Source organism: Trichosurus vulpecula, chromosome 7 (assembly GCF_011100635.1).
Source record: "Trichosurus vulpecula isolate mTriVul1 chromosome 7, mTriVul1.pri, whole genome shotgun sequence".
In the NCBI taxonomy this organism is placed as follows: domain Eukaryota; kingdom Metazoa; phylum Chordata; class Mammalia; order Diprotodontia; family Phalangeridae; genus Trichosurus; species Trichosurus vulpecula.
In genome coordinates, this window is record NC_050579.1 from 123,230,878 (window position 1) to 123,254,043 (window position 23,166).

At 39.1% G+C, this 23,166-nt stretch overlaps 1 protein-coding gene across 1 annotated transcript in view; it reads left to right on the forward strand.

The window, feature by feature from the left end:
- Positions 1-23,166, forward strand: part of MAP3K5 (mitogen-activated protein kinase kinase kinase 5) — a 201,214-nt gene that overhangs the window by 75,070 nt on the left and 102,978 nt on the right. Inside the window, exons 8-10 of the mRNA XM_036767595.1 lie at positions 592-751; positions 3,046-3,199; positions 14,558-14,665. Coding sequence (XP_036623490.1) covers positions 592-751; positions 3,046-3,199; positions 14,558-14,665 — 422 coding nt within the window. The remainder of the gene's footprint in view (positions 1-591; positions 752-3,045; positions 3,200-14,557; positions 14,666-23,166) is intronic.

The following is a 23,166-nucleotide window of genomic DNA, read 5'->3' on the forward strand; positions in this document are numbered from 1 at the left end:
ACAGTACCTGGCACAAAGTAGGCACTTAATAAATGCTAGCTATTATCATTTTTATTGTTGTTATCATTATGGCAAAATTGACAGGACTAGGCAGTGTGGAAGATGAGAAGGAACTAAGCCCACAAATATTTTAAGGTTATATGTACTTCAAGAGTACACATTTTGAGGGTTTTACTGTATTAAGGGCTAATTATATAATATGACTGTATTTGTTGCATGTTATACTTTGGGATGCTCGACCAGTCCTTTTTTGTGCATCCAAAGTTTTTATGTGGACCCTTTCTCTATCCATGGAATTAGGTTTCATCATTTACCTGTCTGTGGCCACTAAAACCATTCAGGAGTTGAACAGCCCTGGTTTTCAGGATTACACAGAATTCAGCATGTTGTCACAAAGTTAAAAGAAATGGGTACACACTTAGAATTCTGTCAGGAATCGAAGAATTATCAGATGTTTGCATAAATGAAGACAAAATGTGACCTACATCATTTATTTCTGTTAGAAATCAAGAGTTCATTATGCTTTAAGAAAGTCCTATATTGTGCATCAAGTATACATTTGTAAAATCTGAATTCTTTTTATTCTCTCAGGAGTGAAACTAAGTAGTCTTCTTGGTAAAAAGGGAAATCTAGAAAAACTCCAGAGCTACTGGGAAGTTGGATTTTTCCTTGGTGCCAGTGTGCTTGCTAATGATCATTTGAGAGTGATACAGGCTTCTGAGAAGCTTTTTAAACTGAAGACACCCGCATGGTAATCTTCTGCTAAGTTAATGCTCTTATATGCAACTATTTTCTTCTACACAAACCATTCAAGGCCATGTGCTACTATATTATATGTATTTATAGGACTCACTTGTTGGGTGTGTGTGTGTGGGTGTGTGTATGTGTGTGTGTGTGTGTGTGTGTGTGTGTGTGTGTGTAATGGAATAAATGGAGACTAGAGAAAAGCTATGATGGTTATAAGAAAAATAAATGTTGAGTAATACAGTTTAGGTCTTCTTCAGACCCAAGTGATGTCATCCTGTGCTTAATTAGGTGTTTATGTCATATTTTAAAAACCACTAACAGCAAGTCTGTTAGTCCTAAGCACATTAATGATTATAGAAATCTTACAATTGCAAATCTAATGGAATAAACACAAAGATGGAAAAAACTCCAGTTTATTTATAGGCTTCCCAACTCAGTATCCATGGTCTTTTTCTCAGTACTTTCCTTCATTTTTCCAGGGAATTCATACTCAGTTCTGGAATTTTCATTGTTTATTTTTAGTTAGCCTTCTATTTTGAATAACACATTTTAATATTATGTTAATATTGACTTCCCTGGCTTCTTAAAGAAGTGGCTCAGATCCCACTTTCTGCTCTAGGCCTTTCCTGGTCTCTCCCAACACTCCACCCCCTCCCCAGCTACTAAAGCTTTCCCTTCTTAGATTACCTTCATCTACCCTCCACCAGATTGTAATCTTTTGGATTTAAAACTCGTTGAGGGCAGGGACTGGCTTCCCCCTTTTTGGTTCCCTGCATTAAGCACAACGTCTACCACTTGGTATGTGCTTAATAAATTGATTGATTGATTGAATATAGCTCACATATACCTAGTTATTTACATGTTGTCTCCCCATAATAATGTGAATTTCTTGATGGCAGGGACAGAATTTTTGCCTTTCTTTGTATATCCGACACTTAACATGGTGCCTGGCACATAGCGCTTTTGGACTGATCAATTATATATCTACCGCATGTCTACCCATCCATCTGTTTTTTTAAATGGAATTAGATTTCATCATTCATGAATTAACTTTTTAAAAAATTGGTAGGACAGAATGGAACTATAGGTAGAGAAGGTTACCGTCTTCACCTCCCACTGCTCTCCCCCACCCCCCAAAATCTGCGTTTGGAGCTTCATTTCCAAAACCATACTCATTTCAGGCATTCCTGGCGTGTAGAAGCCACTCAGCTCATTTGAATTAAAGATTTCATCTCAAAGAGAGAGAAGCAGCAAGTAAAAAAAAATAATAACCTATATTCCAACGCAGATGTCGCTGCCTCCAGGCTGCCTAGGGGGCTCCTGGCAGGCAGAGCATTTTCTGACAGTAGTTTTTTTTCAGGCCTCAGTTTCTGTTCTCTCCTGTGTTAGATCTATAAGAACATCTGTGTTCAGCACACAGCACTTGCTGGCCTGGAATTCTGCTTTGTCTGAAGTGAGTTGAATTTTCGGCCAGTTAGCGTCCTGTGATAATAACTCACATGTCCGTAGCGTTTTTCAGTTTTATGAAGTACTTACTCTTCCTTGTGAGGTAATGAGTGCAATGGGCATGTGATTTGCCTAGGGTCAGATGGGTACTGTCAGAGCCAGATTTCCTTACACCAAGCTGTGCTTCACATGCTTATTATATAGTATGTATGGGATAGTATAGAGACAGCTGGTGGCACCAGTGAATAGAGCACTGGACTTGAAATCAGGAGGACCTGAGTTCAAATCCACCCTGCAACACTTACTAGCTATGTGACTCTGGGCAAGTCACTTAACCTGTGTTTGCCTCAGTTTCTTCAGTTGTAAAAAGAAGATGATGATAATAGCACCCACCTCCCAAGGTGGTTGTGAGTATCAAAGGAGATAATATTTGTTCAAAAAAAAAAAAAGCTTAGTGCAGTACCTGGCATGTAGTACCATGTAAATACTTAATCCATTCCTTTTATAACCAACCTTTAGAGACTTATGAGCTAATTTTCCCAACTACAAGTCACTCAGATCCCATGCACCACCTCTTTCTTCTTCCCCCTGTCTGTGTAGTTGGTTAACTCCTTACTATTGGGAAAAGATTGGTATCATTAAATTCACCAAAAACTGGGATTGTACATAGAAATAAATTAATTTATTTGGTAATTAATTATATATACACATATTATTTTCCCCCAGTAGACCTTAAGGACAAGGACTCTTTGATTTTTGTTTTTGTGTCCCAACCATTTAGCACAGATCCTGGAACATGATAGATTTCTAAATAAATGCTGATTTAATTGGATCAAATTTTCCAACTTGTAGGTACCTCAAGTCTACTGTAGAGACCATTTTGATATATAAGCATTTTATGAAGCCGACTACAGAACCACATGGAGCCAAGCAAGAGCTTGTGGATTTCTGGATGGATTTCCTGGTTGAAGCCACAAAGACAGATGTGACAGTAGTTAGGTTTCCGGTAGGTATGCTTTATGCAACTTAAATTTCATTTCTAATTTTGTTCATTTCCCTTAAAAAAAAAAAAACTAAGAACAACTCATTTGGTGTAGCCAAATTACTATTGATTTTCTTATTTTTGTATCTTGTAATACATATAATATACATCTCTGACAACTGATAAATTTATTTTAGCTTGTATTTTATGTTTCTTGAAATTAAGATTTGGTGAGTAGAAAGAATCTTAAATGAAAATGCGGTTTTAATTTTTTTTTCTTTTGTGTGGCTTCTTCTGGTGGGGGCGGGCAGGGGAAGGGAGGAGAAAGAAATATGCAGAAGCAACCAACATTGGGGGTTTATAATAAGTCATAACGCCAGCCAATACAAATATTAATTCTTGGCTTAGCCCAGTTTGCCCATGCCTGGATTTTAATAGAAACTTTATAAATAATACTAATAGGCTCGTAGAGGTTTTTATAAAATGTTCTCAGAACTTACCAGTTTGCGTATTGGAGAGGCTCTGTGAAGTTACAGATGATAACAATCTGACCTTTCTCCCCATTTCTGCTAGGGAGAGCTGATCTTCTCCCTGCCCTCACTCTGAAGAGTGTATCAGCCCACTTAACCAGCTTAGACTCCTAGCTGGACAACAGTTCTGGGAATCCTTTAGAAAACCATGTATAAGGGGCAGCTAGGTGGCACAGTGAGTAGAGCACCGGCCCTGGAATCAGAAGGACCTGAGTTCAAATGCGGCCTCAGACACGTGACACATGTACTAGCTGTGTGACCTTGGGCAAGTCACTTAACCCCAATTGCTCTGCCAAAAAAAGAAAAGATAACCATGTATCATTGCCATTGCAGAATAATTCAAACCTGATTGCTGGCTCTTCAGGCTATGTATGAGTTCTGTTCACCATAGCTCCAAGATGATTCCTTAAAGTACGTGTGACCTTAAAATACATGTGACCAATTCTGTTTACATTCTACATAGTGAGTGCCCCATGGGAGATGGTAGCTTGCAAATTTCTGTCGACTCTCCTTGGTTAAATGAATTATCACTGTTAGTGTGGTCTCTGTTTATTGTTATCTGTAAATTCAGCCTGTAACTCAGCAGGATCTTGAAGGGAAAAACCTTTAAGCTAAAAAGAAATTTAATTGCCTCTCTTACCCTGGAGAGGATGCAAACTAAGGAGAGTCCAAGCTTACAGATTGAGTGCAAGCTTGCATTAGGCTGATGCCACACATCAGTCAGAAGGGTACCATCGTAGCTGCAAGTGGAGGTGGATGAGGCCATGAGTCAAGTTCCCAGGCAGAGCTCCAGGTAGTTGACTTGCTGGATTGACAGACAAGAGGGGTTTCTCAGAAGTTGTGAAACAAAGCTACACATGTCAGTAAAATCTTACTAATTTTGATTGGCCGTGGAGCAGCTCGGTAAGAATTAAATCAAGGTAATTTGATATCTTTCTGGTCAAGTACATATTGTAAAATATACCTGTGGAGAAAGGGAGAAGATAAGAGCCCTCAGCACAGCGTAGACATAGTTGGAATTGGAGACAAAGGTCGAGCGTAAGTTGTCGTTCAGAGAGCTACCGTACTCCGGGGAAGTTACGGTACAGTGAAACGATGTCATTGAAGAAGAAGATGCTGGTGTAAAATTTCTCCAAAACTTTTTGACCAGCCTGATACTCTCAAATTTCAACCAAAATTGAGAAAGGAAGAGCAAAGCAAAAAGGGAAATAAGAGTAAAAGTGGGCAGTAATAGAGCACTTTTTGGTTGACAGGGCAAAGGGAACATTTCTCAGGCTCTTACTGTCTGCTGGGCATTGTGCTAAACATGGGTTTACATAAAAAAAAAACAAACAAGCTATTTTCTGCCCTTGAAGGGCTTTACCTTCTAATTAATAGGGAAAGACAATACATAAATGGGAATGGTGGAAAGGAGGTTGGGAGGGAGGTAGGGCAGAAGTGCATGGAAGGGAGGGGGAACTGGGAGTGGAATCCTTGTTTCTGGTTGGGGTAAAGATGGTCAGAGAATGGAGCCATGTCAAGGAGAATACAGTAAGTGGTCTGGTAGTCTGTTTCTATCTAGATAGAGCAAAAGGCTCACGTTTTAGAGCCAAGAAGGAGATGTGAGGGTGAGCAAGCAGATTTCTAGGATTCTGAGATTGTGAAGAAAGCTAGAGATTGAAATTTGGGAAGGGAAATTTAAAAGGAGTCATAGTGGAAAAAAAAAAGGCCTGGGGAGAAAGAAATCAAAAGAGAGGAAGGAAGTTAGAAAGTGATAGAAAGGATGTTGAAGGTGCCTATAAAAGGGCCAAAGAGATAAGAGTTACAGTTATATGATTAGGTCTCCAGAGGAGCTGGGAACAATAACTACCATAAAAAATGACAAATGGGATTTTACTTCCAGAAAGTGTGGCGAAAAGGGAGAATTTACAGTGACCTGCAATAGAGTATACCTCATTTATCTTTCTGCTATGGCCAAATAATCAGTCAGGCCTCTCTCCTATAAAAGAAGGCAGAGGGGCTCAAAGAATGTCTCTCTGAACTGTAGATCCTAAGAGAGACTGAACTGTTTCTTTAAAAATGGAAAAAAGAAAGATTTTAATTGCAAAAGCAAGGAAGAAAAAGCATCTGGAAGTAAATTATCTTTGTTCCTCCTGATTAAAGGCAGATTTGGAACCTGAACATTTAGTTAAGAAGGTGATGTCTGACAGTGGGATTTATATATGGAGACCCTTGCTTACGATACAGGAATGGCAGGCTCCTTTTGAGAGGTGGAGTGTACCTGACAAAGGCTGGTAAAACTGTGCTTGCCTAGAGCCTTGCAAGTTTTATCAAAAGGATGTTAAATTGAAAAGGAAATGGGAAAGAGAAAACTTGCCTTTCTGTATTGAGGGAAAGAGGAATGAAGGGGTAGTAGGGCTGCTTGTAACAATGGAAGGTGACAGAGAAAACATTGCTGCTCAGTTCTTATTCTGACTTGATCTGGAAAAAAATAATCTTTGGATTGGAAAGGGAAGAAACAAAATACCCAGTAGGGAACTTCTGCACAAGATAAGTAGGAAGATACCAGAACACTACCTGGTTTTCTCATAATGACTTCAAAAAGTAATTAAAGACCAAAGCAAAACTAGTAGATATTATTACTTAACTGCTGTCTTTGATCTTGGAAAGATCAAAGAGAATAGGAGAGGTGCCACAGGACTAGAAAAGAGAAAATACCAAAAACAGAAAGAGAATAGACTCTGCTAACTCCAGGTCAATGTGCTTGGCATTGATTATTGGGAAAATCGGAGGGCATATTTTTAAAGGGATATGTGCAAAACATCTCAAGAAAGGAAGTGGTGATAATAAGTAGCTGTTACAGTTTTATCAGGAACATGTCATATCAGCCTAGTCTTATTTTTCTCTTTTGACATGGTTGCTAGAATGGGAAAGCAGAGGACTGCTATAGGTAATAGCTTACTTAGATGATAGTAAGGCTTTTGACGAAATTCTTAGTGCTATTTTTGTGGAAAACATGGAAAGATGAGGGTTGGATACTGGTATAATTAGGTGGAGTCAGACTGGACTGGGAATGGCTAAAACCAAAGAGTAGTGGTCTGATGCCATCTTGAGAAGAAGGCTCCAGTGGAGTATGTATGCCAGTGATTGGTGCTTGGCTCTGTGCCAGTTAGCATTTTTATTTTACTTTTATTCAGAACTTAACAGAAACCAAAAAATTAGCATTTTCATATTTCATAGAGCTGGAGAGAAATTATACATGAAATTGCAAATCTCCATTGTAGAAAGCTTGCTTTTCTTTTTGAGTATTTAAAGAATTCAGTACATAACTTTAAAACCTGTCCTCTTTATCTTTGATTCTTTCTGCCTTTCTTTCTTTTTCTTCCCCCTAGGGTGAGGAGGAAATTATCCTCAGAACTTCTTTCTACCTTCCTCCTCTATTAAAAAACAAAATAAAACTTTTGTACATGCATAATCAAGCAAAGCAAATTCAGTCCATCCTCCACTAAGCTATCAAAATGTTCTTCCTGAAATGTAAGACTAACCACATCACATGCTATTACCCAACCCCCCCCCCCAGTAAACTACAGTGGCTCCCTATTATATCCAGAATCAAATACAGAATCCTCTGTTTGTCTTTTAAAGCCTTTCCATAGCCTGATTCTTATCAAGCTTTTCATACCATGTACCAATCCAATGGCATCCACACCTTCTTGCTTTTCTTCACATTTGAAAGTCCCCCTACTCTGTGCATTTTCACCAGCTGCTTCCTGTACCTGGTATGATCTCCCTCCTTACCTCTACCTCCCGGGTTCTGTGGCTTTCTCCAAGTCTCAACTGAAATCTCACCTCCTTTAAGAAGTCTTTCCCTAAGCTCCAGTCTCAAGTCACTGTCTGCTTATTGGACATTTCAAAATAGATGTCCTAAAGAAATATCAAATTCATCTTGTCCAGAGCAAGATTAATTATTCTTTCCTACAAAGCAACCCTTCTCACAAATTTCCCTATTTGTTGAAGGCACCGCCATTTTTCCTGTCTCTCAAGTTTGCAATCTTGCTGTCATCACTATCTCTTTATTCTCCCTTTACCCCACATATCTAGTGAGCTGCTGCATTTTGCCATTTATACCTCTTTAAAACTCTCACATCTAACCCTTCTTCTCTATTTACACAGTCCCTACATTAGTCCAGATCCTCATGACTTCTAGCCCGGATTATTGAAACAGCCTCCTAATTGGATTTCCTGACATCTCACCCTATTTGAGTCAGTCCTTCAAATGATTTTCCTTAGCTGCAGATCTGACCATGTCACTCCCTACTCAGTAAAATCCAGTGGTTTCCCCACCTCGAGAATAAAGTATAAAATACTCTATTTAGCTTTTAAAACCCATTTACAACCTGAATATAATCCATCTTTCCAGTTTCAGTATGTATTACTTGCCCTCCTGCACTCTATAGCCCAGCCAAATTGACCCATTCTCTACCCCTTACACAGAACACTCCATCTCCCACCACGATGCCTTTCCACTGGTTATCCCTCACGTCTGGTATAAACTCTTTCCTCATCTCCATCTCATAGAATCCACCTCTTCCTTCAAAACACAGTTTACTTTGTATGGAAATCCTTTCCTAATCCCTCACAGCTGCTAATTCCTTCCCTGACTACCTTGTATTTATTTAAATTTATTCTCTTTATGGTTATTCTTTTTGTACTTATATATGTGCTTGTTATTAGAACATAAACTCCTTATATGCTGGAGGAATTGTTTCATTATTTGTATCCCCAGTACTTAGCTTAGTGCCTGGCACTAAGTAGGTATTTAACGAACGCTTATTAAGTTGTTTTCAGTGAACTGGGAGGTTTTCAGACAAGCTACCCCCACCCCGTCTGTGTTAGGGCCCGCTGGAGGCATCTCCAGTTGTGCTGATCTGTACCTTGCCACTGACCCCACATGGCTCTAGAGGAGAAAGTGAGGCTGGTGACTTTGCACAGCCCTCCCTCACTTAAATCCAGTTCACTTGCAGTCATGACATCGCCTTCCTGATGTCATAGTCCTCTTCCAGAACGAAGGACAAGCTGCAGACATGGAGCAAAGCCCACTTCAGGAAAGCTTGAATCCTTTCTAACCCCTTTCTGTTTGTCTAAGTGCCTGCAAATTGAACTCTCCTTTATCCTTATTTCTTCGATTAAAATAATCATCATCCCACTTACTCTTTTTCTCCCCTCCTACTGAAACACTGTATTAATGTGGTTCAAATTTCTTTTTAGTTGTTGAGTGAGTAGACAGTTTAGATGTCAAGAACCAATTGTATTCCGTGGCCTGACTCTTTTCCCTAGGACTTAATTCAGTGGCTCCCTCTTCTGCACCCACCCACGTTACCAAGTTGTGGGGAAATTAGTAGCATTAGGCCTTTAGTGTCACAATGACCTTGAAGAGACTGACTCCCACTACACATGGCAGCTCACATTTCCCAGGGAGAACAACTTTACCACAAGACCTTCTGACTTGTGAAGAGACATGACTCCAAAGATTTGTGGTTGTATGTTAACTACTCTAAAGACATCCTGTCCTACAGTTAATGTAGAAGCGCCTTTTAGCCAACATTTTTGAGGATTACAAATAGGGAAAAGGTAGTAGTGATTGAATGATCTTCCGAATAGAGCAGACCAAGACGACCAAGGTTAAAAAGCACCAAACAGTTTGACTGATTTCCAGTTATTGTTCACTCTTCTGAGAATGAGGTGCCTTGAGCTCGGAAGCACAAGGCAAAACTGCTCTTAGCAGTCAGCTTAATTAGCAGAGTTGATTAATCTGATGTATCCAGGTTTTGTTTTTTCACTTTCTCATTTCTCAGTTTTTTTCTTTCCTCCTTCAAAAAGTAGTACTTAGGGCTGACTTAGTGACTTTACCTTTGCTAAGAAAAGCCTGTTTATTCTAGAAAACTATGTGGATTCTTCTAAATATGTTATCTAGTGGGCCTTTGCTCCAGTGAAAGTGTCAACTATTACCTTTTCTTCTATTTCAGCAATATCAAGTGGTATTTAGTGGTAAACTTAGATTGACCTATGTATGGGACAGAATTTTTAAATAATAGGAGAGACATCTTTAATAGAAACAAAGTAAATTTATTATACAAACCTTGCAAGACTTGGGCACACCTCCATAAGGGAGGAGGCGAGGTAAAAGGGAACCTGCTTTAATTTATAGTCTTAATGAAGAAGATTTCCACCCACCTCTATCCCTTCTCACCATTGGCTGGGGTGGGTGGGCTTACAGTCTAGGCTCGAAAACTACCCGGAGGACCAAGATTGATCCGGTTCGTTCAGGTTTTTCCCTATCAGAACTCAACTGCCAGGGTGGCGTCTGAAAGTCTAGGATGAGAAATGGGATGGGGGAAGGAGAGACCTTTCCCAGAGCAGAGAACAAATAGCTCACAGGAAGTTCATTATCTTCTAACATCTGAGAGAGAGAGGGGGAAGGGCATGCCTTCCCAAAATTACAAGGCCAAATCCCAAAACCTCTCCATTAGACATAACCCTGTGAAGTCTTCACAGTTCTCCAACCCACACACCTATAATCTAAGACCAGAAATCAGTTAACAGACAGAATCTATATAATATACTCAAGATGGTTCTGTCTGGTTTTGCAGGTATATACATGTCCTCCTTTATTTTGTTTTTTCTTAACTGTTGGGTGGCTTATGTAATGTAGTCCCTGTCATTTCAAATAACGTACAAAGGGAAAAAAGCTTTGGATAGTAGTAATTCAGTCAGGCAGGCACTAAGTATTTATTAAGTACCTACTATGCGCCAGACACTGCTGAATGCCGGGGATACAAAAAGATAGCCCCTGCCCTGGAGGATCTCACATTCCAATGGGAGAAACAACAAGCAAATAAATATGTGCCAACATATTTACAAAAATAAATGTAGAAAAAATAAATAGGAAATTGTTTAGAGAAGGAAGGGGCTGGAATAAGAAGGATTGTTGGCAAAGGCTTCCTATAGAAGATTGGACTTCAGCTGAGACTTGATGGAAGCCAATTAATGGCAGAGCAGTTGAGGTAGAATGATGAAGTTGGAAGCTGGATAATCAATGATTAAGCAGAGAATGAGAAGAGAGAAAGTGAAGGCACCTAGTGTAGACAGCTTTCTCTCAAGCAGTTTGGCCACAAAGGGTAAAAGAGATAGAAAACAGTAGTTAGTGGGGAGAGAAGAATTAAGTAGGGCTTTTTTTGAGGATGAAAGAGACATGGGCATGTTTGTAGGCATTACAGAAGGAGACAGTAGGCAGGGAGAAATTGAAGATGAGTGATAGCACAGAGATGACAGATGGAATTGGATCCCTTCTACAGAAAAAGGGGTTAGACTTGGTAAAGAATAAGGCCAATGGGGCAGCGAGGTGGTGAGGTGAGTAGAGCACCAACCCTGGAGTCAGGAGGACTTGAGTTCAAACACGGCCTCATATACTTGACACACTTAAGTGACCTTGGGCAAGTCACTTAACCCCAATTGTCCTGCCTTCCTCCTTCCAAAAAAAAAAAAAAAGAATAAGGCCACCTCACCATGTGAGGCAGGGGTGAAAGGGGAGATAGTGGTCAAAGGCATCTGAGTGATAGAAGATAAGAACAAGGGGAGAAGAGGGAACTCACAGGGGATGACCTCAGTGTTTTCCTGTAAAACACGAGATAAGGTTCTCAGCTAGGTGGGAGGAAGGGGAAGTGTGAGAAGTTGGAGGAAAGATGAAAAAGTTTGGAGAGTGGGAAGTGAGTTGTTATGGAGTTTGTTTAGAAGGATTGTCTACCAGCTTCAAGAGCCTAAACGAAGCTGTATAACATAAATTTGCAGTGGACCCAATCTGAACAGTTACAGGATTTTCTCCATCATTGTTCAGCAGCATGTATGATGGTGGGAGTCATCCAAGGCAGAGGCTTGGCAGGGCACAATTGGCAATAGGATAACTATAATACTCTTTCAATCCAAAAATAGATAAATGAATCAATGTTAGGAAAACACCCAAATTGGGCTTTATATGCTAGCAATATTTGAATTATTAATAACAACAGAATTTGTGATGAGAAAATCTGATGCCACCACTCTGTAGCATGGAGGAGAGCTCTTTAAATCATCGATAGTATAAATTACAAGAATATGCTATTTCGTTTGAATCCAACCTCAGACACTTACTAACTCTGTGACCTTGGGCAAGTCACTTAACATCTGTCTGCCTTAGTTTTCTCAACCGTAAAACTGGCAGTAATAATAGCACCTTCCTCACAAGGTTGTAAAGATCAAATGAGATAATATTTGTGAAGTGCTCGTTACAGTTCTGGAAATAGTAGGTGCTTAATAAATGCTTGTTCCTTTCCCTTGTACTATAATAGTCCTTAAGATAAACAGATACATTGTGTTTGTGGTTTATGGTTAGGAACAGTTTTTATAGCCCATATCCTTGTGTATTTAGGCTTTCTCTCTTAATCTGTACTCTTAGACCACAATGAGTCATAAGGTTGGATCCCCTTGTTGTCATGTCCCAAAGCCATGTTCCCTCCCTCCTCACTTTTATTTAAAAGACTCCATTAGATACACTATCAGTTCTAGGAAATAAGGTACTTCTTTGAATTTTGAACAGGAGAGTAGGAAATGACTTCCGGTTTCCCCTGTGCCTTATGTAGACCTGTCTTTTTTTTTTTAAGCTGTCAGTTGGGATCAGTGGGTCTTTATGTGAAAGCTGGATCTTACCAACTACATGAATCATTTGGACACTTAGATGGTGTTTTGGAATAAGATCTGTGTCTTAGTGCCTCACATGCTTAAAGTGTGAGGTACCAACCAGAAGGAAACAGACCTTCTCAACTCCCATTCAGAAACCAAAATGCAATGGGGGGTGGCCATCTTCCCAAGTTGACTAAATATATCATCCCTCAGGATGCCAGTTTGCTCCCGAAGGCAGAAGTCCCTGAGAAGTCAATGTGGTCTTTTTACATCACCATAGTTAAATGTATACATAATTCCCACTAAAAATAATAAATTATTTTTGTTTCTAATACTATTTAGATGGATAGAAAAACCACATAGCTATATTTGTATGAAAAGGTTCATGAGATCAGGAACTCTTAACATAAATAAGTGACTGATTCTTTGCATAGTATTTTGTTTCTTTGTTTTGTGATGTACAGATGATTTCTCATTTTGTCGTCTTTATCACTTCTGCCTTTTTCTGCCAAATCCCCATTTCACAGGACTGCTAGACATCGTTGATTCTTTATGTTTTAAAAATTTGCCCCATGTTTCTTTAAGAATGTCATTAGAATACTTGGCCTCTGGGTATAGCTGAAAAAAAACATACGGATGTCAGTGTGTTTTCCCCAGAGTCTTTCTTCAATGAAAATTCATTATCAAGAAGACAACAGCATTTATTAAGCACTTACTATATTCCAGGAACTATGCTAAGCATTGGGAATGCAATTTTTAAAAAAGTCCCTTTCCTCAAGGAGCTTAAAGGGAAGGTGGGGCAAGGTTCCCATTCAGGGGAATGGCAATAAAGTCTAGAAAGTCAGAAGTACAGCTGGGAGGGGAATGTTACATGGCTGGCCTGAACCTGTCTTCCAAATAGGGGCATTTTGGGAAAACCTCACCTATGGGAAAAGGGGCCCAGCATGACAGAAGGAAGTCCCAAGGTGAGAGGGCAGCTGAGTCCTGGTGATCAAGTGCACATGCCAGTTATCATTGAGCTGTATGGTAATTGTGTAATTCTATGATGGTGTATCCTGGGCCATCTCCAGTCGTCCTGGCAAATATCAGGCCACTGGACCCAGATGGCTCTGGGGGAGAAAGTGAGGCTGGTGACCTTGCATAGTTACTCCCTCATTCAAATCAAAGTCAACTACAAGTCATGTCATCATTTCCCTGATGTCATGGTCCCTTCAAGAACGAAGGACAAACACAACAACAACAAAAACAATTCTATAATGATAACTGTTCATAACCGGCATTTACATGGCACTTTAAGATTTGCAAAGTACTTTATATATACTATCTCATTTGATAAAATATAAAAGTGGAGGCTCTTGGGTTGCAATAATCAGATATTTAAGATGATTTGTACTGAAACAGGGGCCCTGAAATATCGTTGAATTCTAACCTGCGAAGATTTCACAAAGAAAGAGACAGTATGGAAAAACTGACAGAAGGCCTTAGAGTCAGGAAAATTTCCTATTTTGTCTGCTCTGCATCACCTGGGTTCAGTTCATGCCTCTGATGCATACATGTGCAAGTCACCTAATCCCTCAGTGCTCCAGGAAGTTATCTATGACTAAGTTACAGAGGGAATTTCTGTAATGAGAACTCCTTGCATGAATGAAATCTCAGGTCCTGACCAAATCACATGTTTGGATATATGTGCATATATGTATATATTTATACATATGTAAATAACAATAATACTAGGAGCTGACATTTATATAGTGCCTATATATGGCAAAGATACTGGAGTGATTTGCCATTTCCTTCTCCAGCTTATTTGACAGATGAGGAAACTGAGGTTGAGTTAAGTGGCTTGCCCAGGGTCACACAGCAAGTGTGACCTGATGTGCTAAGTGCTTCACAATTATTAATCTCACTTGATCCTCACAACAACCCATTGAGGTAGAGGCTATTAACATGTTATATATAGATTTTGGTATCTTATAACTGTCTTCTTGCCCAATTCTAGTTTTGTTTTGTTCCCTGAATTGAAAATAAAATAAAATTTAAAAAAACTAACGTATAGATTTTTTGATGTACTTGTATTTTTGTTTTATTATATGACTTTCATCTGGTTTGATTCTGATAAGCCACTGAAATATTAATTTCTTTTTCTTACATTTACAAGGTTTTAATATTAGAACCAACAAAAATCTATCAGCCTTCCTATTTATCTATCAACAATGAAGCTGATGAAAAGACAATATCTATCTGGCATGTGCTTCCTGATGACAAGGTAAATGCTTCCATTTACTAGAACCAGACTGTTAGTTGAAAAGTTTGCCTCACAGAACAAGTAGGCCCCTGTAACATTTAAGTACAACCAGAAAAAAAAACTCTGTTCATAGATGATAAAAATGTGCTTGAGGCTCTGTTTATTTTGGCACAATCAACTATGGTAGATCAGCATTCAGTATTTAGGGATTTTGAGTTATATGCATTTACTAAATTATAGACAAGATGTATTTGGTTTTTTTAAAAGCAGAGTTGTACAGAATGACCTCATAATTGTAACATTTTCCTTTGCTCCTTCTCTGATTCTATGTGAACTCATGTCCTCGATTTGTGTCCAAAGAGGCTTTTTCTAAAGTACTTTTGTCTCACCTTCAGGAAGTTTATGCTGCATAAAGCCAACTTAGCCTATGCTTTGAGTTCTTTCAGACTTTTTTCAAACCCCAAGTATAGCGGAGACCTCAGAACATTGTAGAGATAGTAAATTCCATTACACTGTGACCATTGGCCTATACAGGTACTAAAAAAAAACCACAAACATATTACATCTTCTTGTTTAGTTGGGGGAAAGTTCTAAATTCATAGATCTAGTACCATCCTGAGAAGCCATTTTATCCAATATTCTTGTTTTATATCGGATAAGGATACTGAGACCCAGAGACACTTGCCCAGTGTGACCCAGACAATAAATATCAGAGAGCTAGTGTTTCTAGTCTCATTCCTTCATTTCTCAAAGAAGAACATTTAGCCCCAGAGGAGTGAAACATGACTTGGCCAAGTCATTGTTTTTGGGTTGTTACCAACAGAGTTGTTATCAACAGTTATCAACCCACAGGGCCTCTAGCTGTCTGACCAAAGAATTACATAGTTACCAGAGAGAGAGGCACCAACATCTGGATTTTCAAAACCAGGGGGGCTCCAGCAGCTACCCAGAGGCTCATCTGGTCAAATCACATGACGCCCTTCCAGTGAGTGAGAGCCCCAAAACAAAATGCTAACCTCTTGAGTTTGTATACCCTGTTCAGGGTCACAGCGCATCCCAACCATGAGACTCAAACCTATGTGAACTAGGCTTTCTTGTTTCTTAAGCAGGTCAAAGACTCTTGATTCAATCAAAGAAACAAGGGCCAGACTCATGGAAGGCACTTGATTACCTCAGTGCTCCAAAAGAGTAAACAGTAAAAAAGTCCCACCCTAATTACCATTACAGAAGGATTTTGAAAAACATCACAGTTTTTGTTTTTGTTTTGTTTTGTTTTGTTTTGTTTTGTTTTTGTTTTGTTTTTTTTCTTATCACATTAATCACTGGTGTGTCATTCCTTTTCATTAGGGTTTTTTTTTTTAGTTGAAATGTTGGGATGCCATCCATCCCACTTCCTGGGGAAAAAAAAATCAAATACCACATGAGAATAGTCTCTACCAACCAAAGACTTTAGGTATCAGCTCAGGATTCACAGGATAAATCTGTTGACAGTTCTTCCTTTTGCCACTCCATTCCCTGTCCCCCACTGCAACAGAAGTTATCTCCACCTTGCTAAGTCTGGAGAAAGAATCTTAATCCAGAACCTTAGGCGATCTCCTAAATGTGCTTCCATGAGTGATGTTGGTAGCAACAAAGCAATTTCATTCAGCTCATGTAAGAGTGGTAGCCACCCCAAGGCTCAGGGAGGAGTCCATTGCATTTTCATGATGAGTGAATGATATATGGAAGACTGAGGGAAAATATTCCTTGTACTAAATTATTCAGAATAGATCTTTGTGATCCACAAAGTGTGATTAACAAGGGCTTTCAAAGGAGGCGAAGGGTAGGCCAGGTGGCGTATATGTGTACATTTGTATACATGTCTACTTCTGGGTTTTTGTAAGCCTCTTTCTTTAGCTGACCTATCTTCCCTTCTCCCCTTTACCTAGTCAAATATTTCTCATAAATTAAAGTTTAAATCAAGACCCATCTTTCCCCTGGCTAATCCAATCTTTACCGATTTCTCTTTTCTCAGACCTCCTAGAGCCCTTAGAATCTCTGCTCCACAATTTAGCATTAAATAATATCCTGAATTTATGGTTTACTGTCATTTTGTTGTGGTTGTGTTTTATGACTTGGTAATAAGTTCCTTGAAAACAGAAGCCACGTCAGCTCCTTCCTCTAAATCTAGATAATAACTAAAATCACTTTCAGCTCTAAATCTATGCTACTAGGAGCCTGCAGGTATTTGTTGTGTTTAGAAATGTGCTAGTCTTGGTGAGGGCTACAGAGGAAATAGAAGGCATAGTCCCTGCTTTCACAAAATTTATTCTCTAGGTGTAGAGAAAAGATTGTTTGTTTGTTTCGTTAGTTGGTGTCCTTTGTTCTCGAAGAGGACCAAAATGACATCACTCTTCTAGAGTCAAGTTTCAATGTGTCTGATCAGGCCAGTACATCTCAGAATGCTCTACCACAGGTTGGGCATGTGAATATTTGGGGTGGATTCTCTAAATTTGCACACCCTGTATTTCTTTTGAGCCGTTTCAATTCTGATTCTGATGTGGGCACACTATGCTAAGCAATTTTGTGCTAGTGTCTCCCATGTCACACAATCAATTCCAAAGTTCTTAAGAGAGACCTTGAGAGTATCCTCAAATCTCTTCTTGTGGCCACCATGTGAATGCTTGCCCTGTGTAAGTTCTCCATAAAATAGTCTTTTTGACAAAGATATAGTTTGCATTCAAACAATGTGGCCAGCCCATCGGAGTTGTGCTCTGTAAAGCAGAGTTTGAATGCTTGGCAGTTTAGTTCGTGTAAGGACCTCAGTGTCTGGTGCCTTATCCTGCCAGGTGATCTTCAGAATCTTCCTAAGATAATTCAAATGAAAGCAATTCAGTTTCCTGGCATGGGCTAGTAGACTGTCCAGGTTTCACAGGCATACAACAATGAGGTCAGCACAACAGCTCTGTACACCTTCAGTTTGGTAGTCAGTCTAATACCTCTTCTCTCTTGGAGCCTCTTAAACACTGAGCTAGCTCTGGCAATGCATGTGTCAACCTCATTGTCAGCGTGTACCTCCTTGGAACGTACACCACCAAGGTAAGTGAACTTATCCACAGCATTCAAAACTTCTCCATTTGCTGCAATCAGTGGTTCCAGGTATGGAGGGTGTGGTGGTGGCTGATGGAGCACTTGTATTTTTTCGATGTCAATTGTTAGGCCCAAATTAGCACAAGCAGCAGATAATTGATCTGTACTTTGTTGCATCTCAGCTTCAGAGGCTGCATTGAGGGTGCAATCATGCACCAACACTCTCTCCACTTGGCTTGTAGTCTTTTCAAGTTGAAGAATTTACCATCAGTGCGGTAGCTGTCCTTGATGGCCATGTTCATCCTCATTGAAAGCATTTGACAACATGGCTGAAAACATCATGCTAAAAAGCTTGTACACATCAAAGCCCAATCAGCAGTGGAATGCAGTATGTGATTAAGTTCTAAATTGTGCAGTAGAGGTTCCAAGTGCTCAAGCTTGTTTGAGAAAAAAGAAAAATCTAAGGATTGAATGAGTCAAGGAAGCCATCTGAGGTAGGACTTCAGCTGAGCCTTGACTGGTAGGAAATATTTAATTAGGCTTTTGGGAGAAGGGAACTCAGAGGACTCAGCTAAAGGAAGGCACAGAGAACTCTAGCAAAGGTACACAAACAGAAATGAAGAAGTTTATGCTACAAGGAGGACTTTGCGTCACAGGGGAGGAGGGAATGTATTTGGGGAATAGACCAGAACTAGGTTGGATAGAGAGGCCAGATTGTATTGGGACTTGAAAGTCTGGTGAGTAGTTTAGACTTGATGGAGTCAGATATTAGCAGTCACTGATGTGTTTGAATAGGGAAGTAGATTGATGAAAGTAATATTTAAGGACAATTAGTCTGGCAGATGAGACAGCTGGGTGGCACAATGGATACAGCTCCAGGCTGAAAGCCAGGAAGACCTGAGTTCAGACCTGCCCCTAGACACTTACTTGCTGTGGGACTATGGGTCAGTCACTTAAACTTGGTTGCCTTAGTTTCTTCATCTGTAAAAATGAGCTGGAGAAGGAAATGGCAAACCACTCCAGTGTCTTTGTCAAGAAAACCCCAAATGGGGTCAATGAAGAGTCAGACACGACTGTAAAAAACCGAACAACAACAACAGAAGTCTGGCAGGAACTTACATAATGAACTAGGCTAGAATCTGGAATCAAGAAGGCTAGCAAGGAGCCTCTTCTAGTAATGCCTACTTGAGAGACTTAAAAACCTGAACCAGGATGGGGGCAGTAGGAATAGGGAAAGGAACAGATGCATGAGACATTTTGAAGAAAAACCGAGCAGACCTTGGAGACTATGTGTCACAGACAGAGATGTCAAAGATTTTCTCCAAAATTTTGAATATGAGTGACTGGGAAAATAATGGTGCTGTGACAAAATTCAGGCACTTTGGAGATCATTTGAAGAAAAGATGAATTTGGTTTGTGGTGTTAATTTTGAATTGACTACGACACATATACATGGAAGCTAGAAAAATGCCATCATTAAATAGGTGACAAAAGTAAATTCTATATGTATATGAATGAGATGTTTATGATTTTATTTTTAAAATGTTACATATATGTATGTGTAAGAATAGGGTGTGGTATGCTTCTTGTATACACATAAAAACTTTTATGACTTAAAAGACACAGTCTATCCAAGCTATAAACAGAAAAACAGAAAGAAATGATAGAGACAGAAAATTGTAAGCAAAGGAGAAGAGATTTTTGGGAAGCCTGCATGGAAAGAGAAAAGTTATTCAAGGACACTTGGAGGCAGAAAATGGGGTGAGAGAATTTGGAGATGAAGCAAAGCCAGGAGAATGAGAGAGAGTAGCCAGGGGTAATTGGAAGGAAGAAAAGGAAAAGAAAGTAAGCCAGAGTTATTTGGAAAACGAATATCATTTCCAGCTAGTTGTGAATATTTTTTTTCATTTCTCTTGCTTAGAGATTCTTTGGCTTAGAATTGCAACATGTTAAATTTGTTTGTCTTTGTAACTAAAGAATGTTTTATGTATATACTTATATATATAGTATTGTTGCATTGTTAGAATTCACAGGGCTAGATAGATCTAATCTTTCTATCATGGGCAGAAAGCTGGCCTTGGAGCTAGGTGGCCTTTGGCAAGGTGCTTAACCATTTACTGCTCTGGGTAAGACTCTTAAGTTACAGAAAAATCACTCACCTGCCTTAGTGGAGGAAATGTCGTTGTCTCAGAGTTCCCAAAATTAAAGAACTCACAGCTCCAGCCCTAATCCCTAAGACAGGCTCAGGAATTTAGTCTGAATCTTACATTTTCATCATTCTTTTTTTTTTCTTAAGAGAACTCCAGGTCTATAGCTGCCTCTTCCTATGCCAGCCACTCTAAAAGATTGTTTTAAATGTTAAAAACTTCTAATGAAAATGTCTACTCTATTTGTGTCCAGTTCTTATAATGTTAAAGGAAAGAAGACCTGAGTCCAAATCCTGGCTGTAACATTGACTTGGCCGTGTGACTTTGGACAAGTTGTCTCTACCTCTCAAACCTGTTTCCTCATTTGTAAACTGGCAAAACAATATTTGTGCTAGTGACGTCACTAGAGTGATGTGTAGAAACAGTCCTTTGTGGAGGAGTGGAAAGAGCATCGAATTTAGAGTCAGAATATGGGTTTGAATTTTGGTTTTGCTACCTGCTACCTTTGTGTCTGGGAGCAAATCATTTAATTTCTCTGGGCTTTTCTTCTAATTTATAAAATGATGGTGTTGGACCAGTGGGATTTCAATTACGAAGGCCCCTTCTAGTTCTAAATCCTATGGGCTTGTAAAAAGTATATTGTAAGGGCAGCAGGTAGTGCAGTGGATAGACCACTGGCCCTGGACTCAAGAGCACTGAGTTCAAATTCAGCCTCAGACACTGCTGTGTAACCCTGGGCAAGTCAGTTAATCCCGATTAACTCCCCCCTCCCCCAAAAGTATATTGTAAGTATAGAACACTATAAAAATATGAGTTATTATTATTTCTGCTTTTGTGAAATCTCATTTTTCTTAGTTTTAGAGTAGTTACATAGGTTGGGGCAGCCAGGTGGCACAGTGGATAGAGCACTGGGCTTGGAATCAGGAAGACTCATCTTCATGAGTTCAAATCTGGCCTCACTTGCTAGTCGTGTGACCCAGGGCAAGTCACTTTACCCTATTTGCCTCAATTCCTCATCTCTTAAATGAACTGGAGAAGGAAATGGCAAATCACTCCAGTATCTTTGCCAAGAAAACTCTAAATGGGGTCACAAAGAGTGGGACACAACTGAAAAAATAGTTCTCAGGCTTTAAGATCTGGCTATAAATAATGGAGATCGAGCTATAAACAAATCTGTTCTACATCATTGCTATTTTAGCTGCTTTCTGGTTCAAGTAAATAAATAACATATATTGAACAACCCCTTCATCAGGTTTTATTTATCTAGTGGCAATAATGAAATGACATTATTTTCTAAATAAAGGCAGAACATTTCTTTTTGCAATTTATCTGAAAATTAACTAAACCCTGAAGAAATATAACTTTGATGCATCATATTTACTCACATATTTAAATCGTTTCTCACTTTTTCTTCTTTTTAAACAAGAGATTTTCTGAGCATTCCACACTATTTTTCTGAAAAATTTCAGTCTTTGAGATTCTCATCTGTATTTACAAAATGATTGACTCATCCATCCAGAGTTACACATACAGTGGTCAGTGGCAAAGTTAATGGAAACCCAGATCTCCAAACATTTCTTCCTTCAGTATTTCCTTACTGCTTAAAATGAATAACTGCTTTAAGTGAAGTTGGGTGTCTGTCTGTGAACAAGAAACAGCTTATATTCGGGACTCTTCGTCCATTCAAATTTGAGTTTAGAATTTAAGTACTGTTGGTCCACAAATTCTTCTCACAACTGCTGTGACTCAGTCCACCACATATATCCCAAGAGATTGGATATATGTTGGAGCTCCAAGGGCTTTATGTCCCCAGACTAGGGGCAGTAGGCAGGGACCAGAGACAACAAAGAAGTATCATAAGAAGTACTTGTGCCATGGTGGAAAGGTGAGTACTGACTAGCTTTCTCTCAGTCCTACTCTAGCCAGTGACAACTGGCTAGCTAGTCCTGCTTCCTTAGAGAAGGAGAGAAAAGGGGCATTTCAAAACAAGGGGAAAAAAACAACCATAAAGAGAATTATGGAAGGAAATTTTTAAAATGTATTTTCTCCTCAAATTAGGAAGAAGAGGAAGGAAAAAAAATATGAATAAATATGGCAGATCAATTTGAATTAAGCTGAGAAAGAAGGAGCATTCTGAAATTACTTTTAAAATTTTAAATTACTCCTTATTAATATCTTTTGTCTTTATATCATAATTATTTCTTTTTTTTTCTTTTCTTTTCTTCCATTTAATAGTATTTTATTTTTTCCAGTTACCTATACAGGCAATATTCAACATTCGTTTTTTGAAAGATTTTAAGTTCCAAATTTTTCTCCCTCCTCTCCTCCCTCACCAAGACACAAAAGATCTGATGCAGGTTATAAATGCATCACAATCATTTCAAACTCTACCATCCCACCCTAATTGAACCCTTTCTTTCTACAAATTAAAATAATTAATCAAAAACATCTAATACAATGACTGCATCTGACCATGTATGCAGTATCCTCTCCTGGTCACCCTCCTGTTTCCTGTGAGGGGACAATATGTTGCATTACCTGTTCTCAGGTGTATTTCGTTGTTTGTTGTTTTTTCCACTTTTGTCATCTTTTCCTCCAGAGTGATCTTTTCATTTACATTGTCACTGTGTATGTTGTTCTCTTTGTTCTGCTTGTCTTGCTCTACATTAATTTATAAAACATCTTTCCACATTTCTTAGAATTCCTCATACTTATAGTTTCTTATTGTACAATAAGATTTCATTATGTACACATCATTTTTTTTTGCTTTTTTTTTCCAGCCATCCCCTAACTTACGGGCACCTACTTTATTTATTTGCTAAGATAAAGAGTGCTGCTATGAATGCATTAGTACATGTCGGATCTTTCCTTCCGTCTGACTTGCTTGAAGATATGTGGCCGATAGTGGGTTCAGGGAATCAAAGAGAAAGCTTCACAAGAGCTCTCCTTGAAGGGGGCTTTTACTTTGGTTCCTCAAAAAAAAAATATGTACTGTTGGTGGTCGAGAAAATAGTCTTTTCACTAGATGCCTTTACTCAGTTCTTTTTTCATGATTCCCTGAAGAAGGAAGGTGGGGTGTGGGGAAGTGCAGAAAGCCCTGCATTAAGAATCCAGGACACCCAGATCCTAGTCTCAGATTCGCAACTTATGTGATCATGGACAAAAATCCAACCACCCTTAATTTTCATTTTCCTCATTTGAAAATGTGCTCCATCCTTTTGAAAAGGAAGCTACAAACTTTCTCAAAAATGATTGCTTGGCTCTTTTGGGCACATCTATTTTGATTTTGTAAGGACATACAAACAT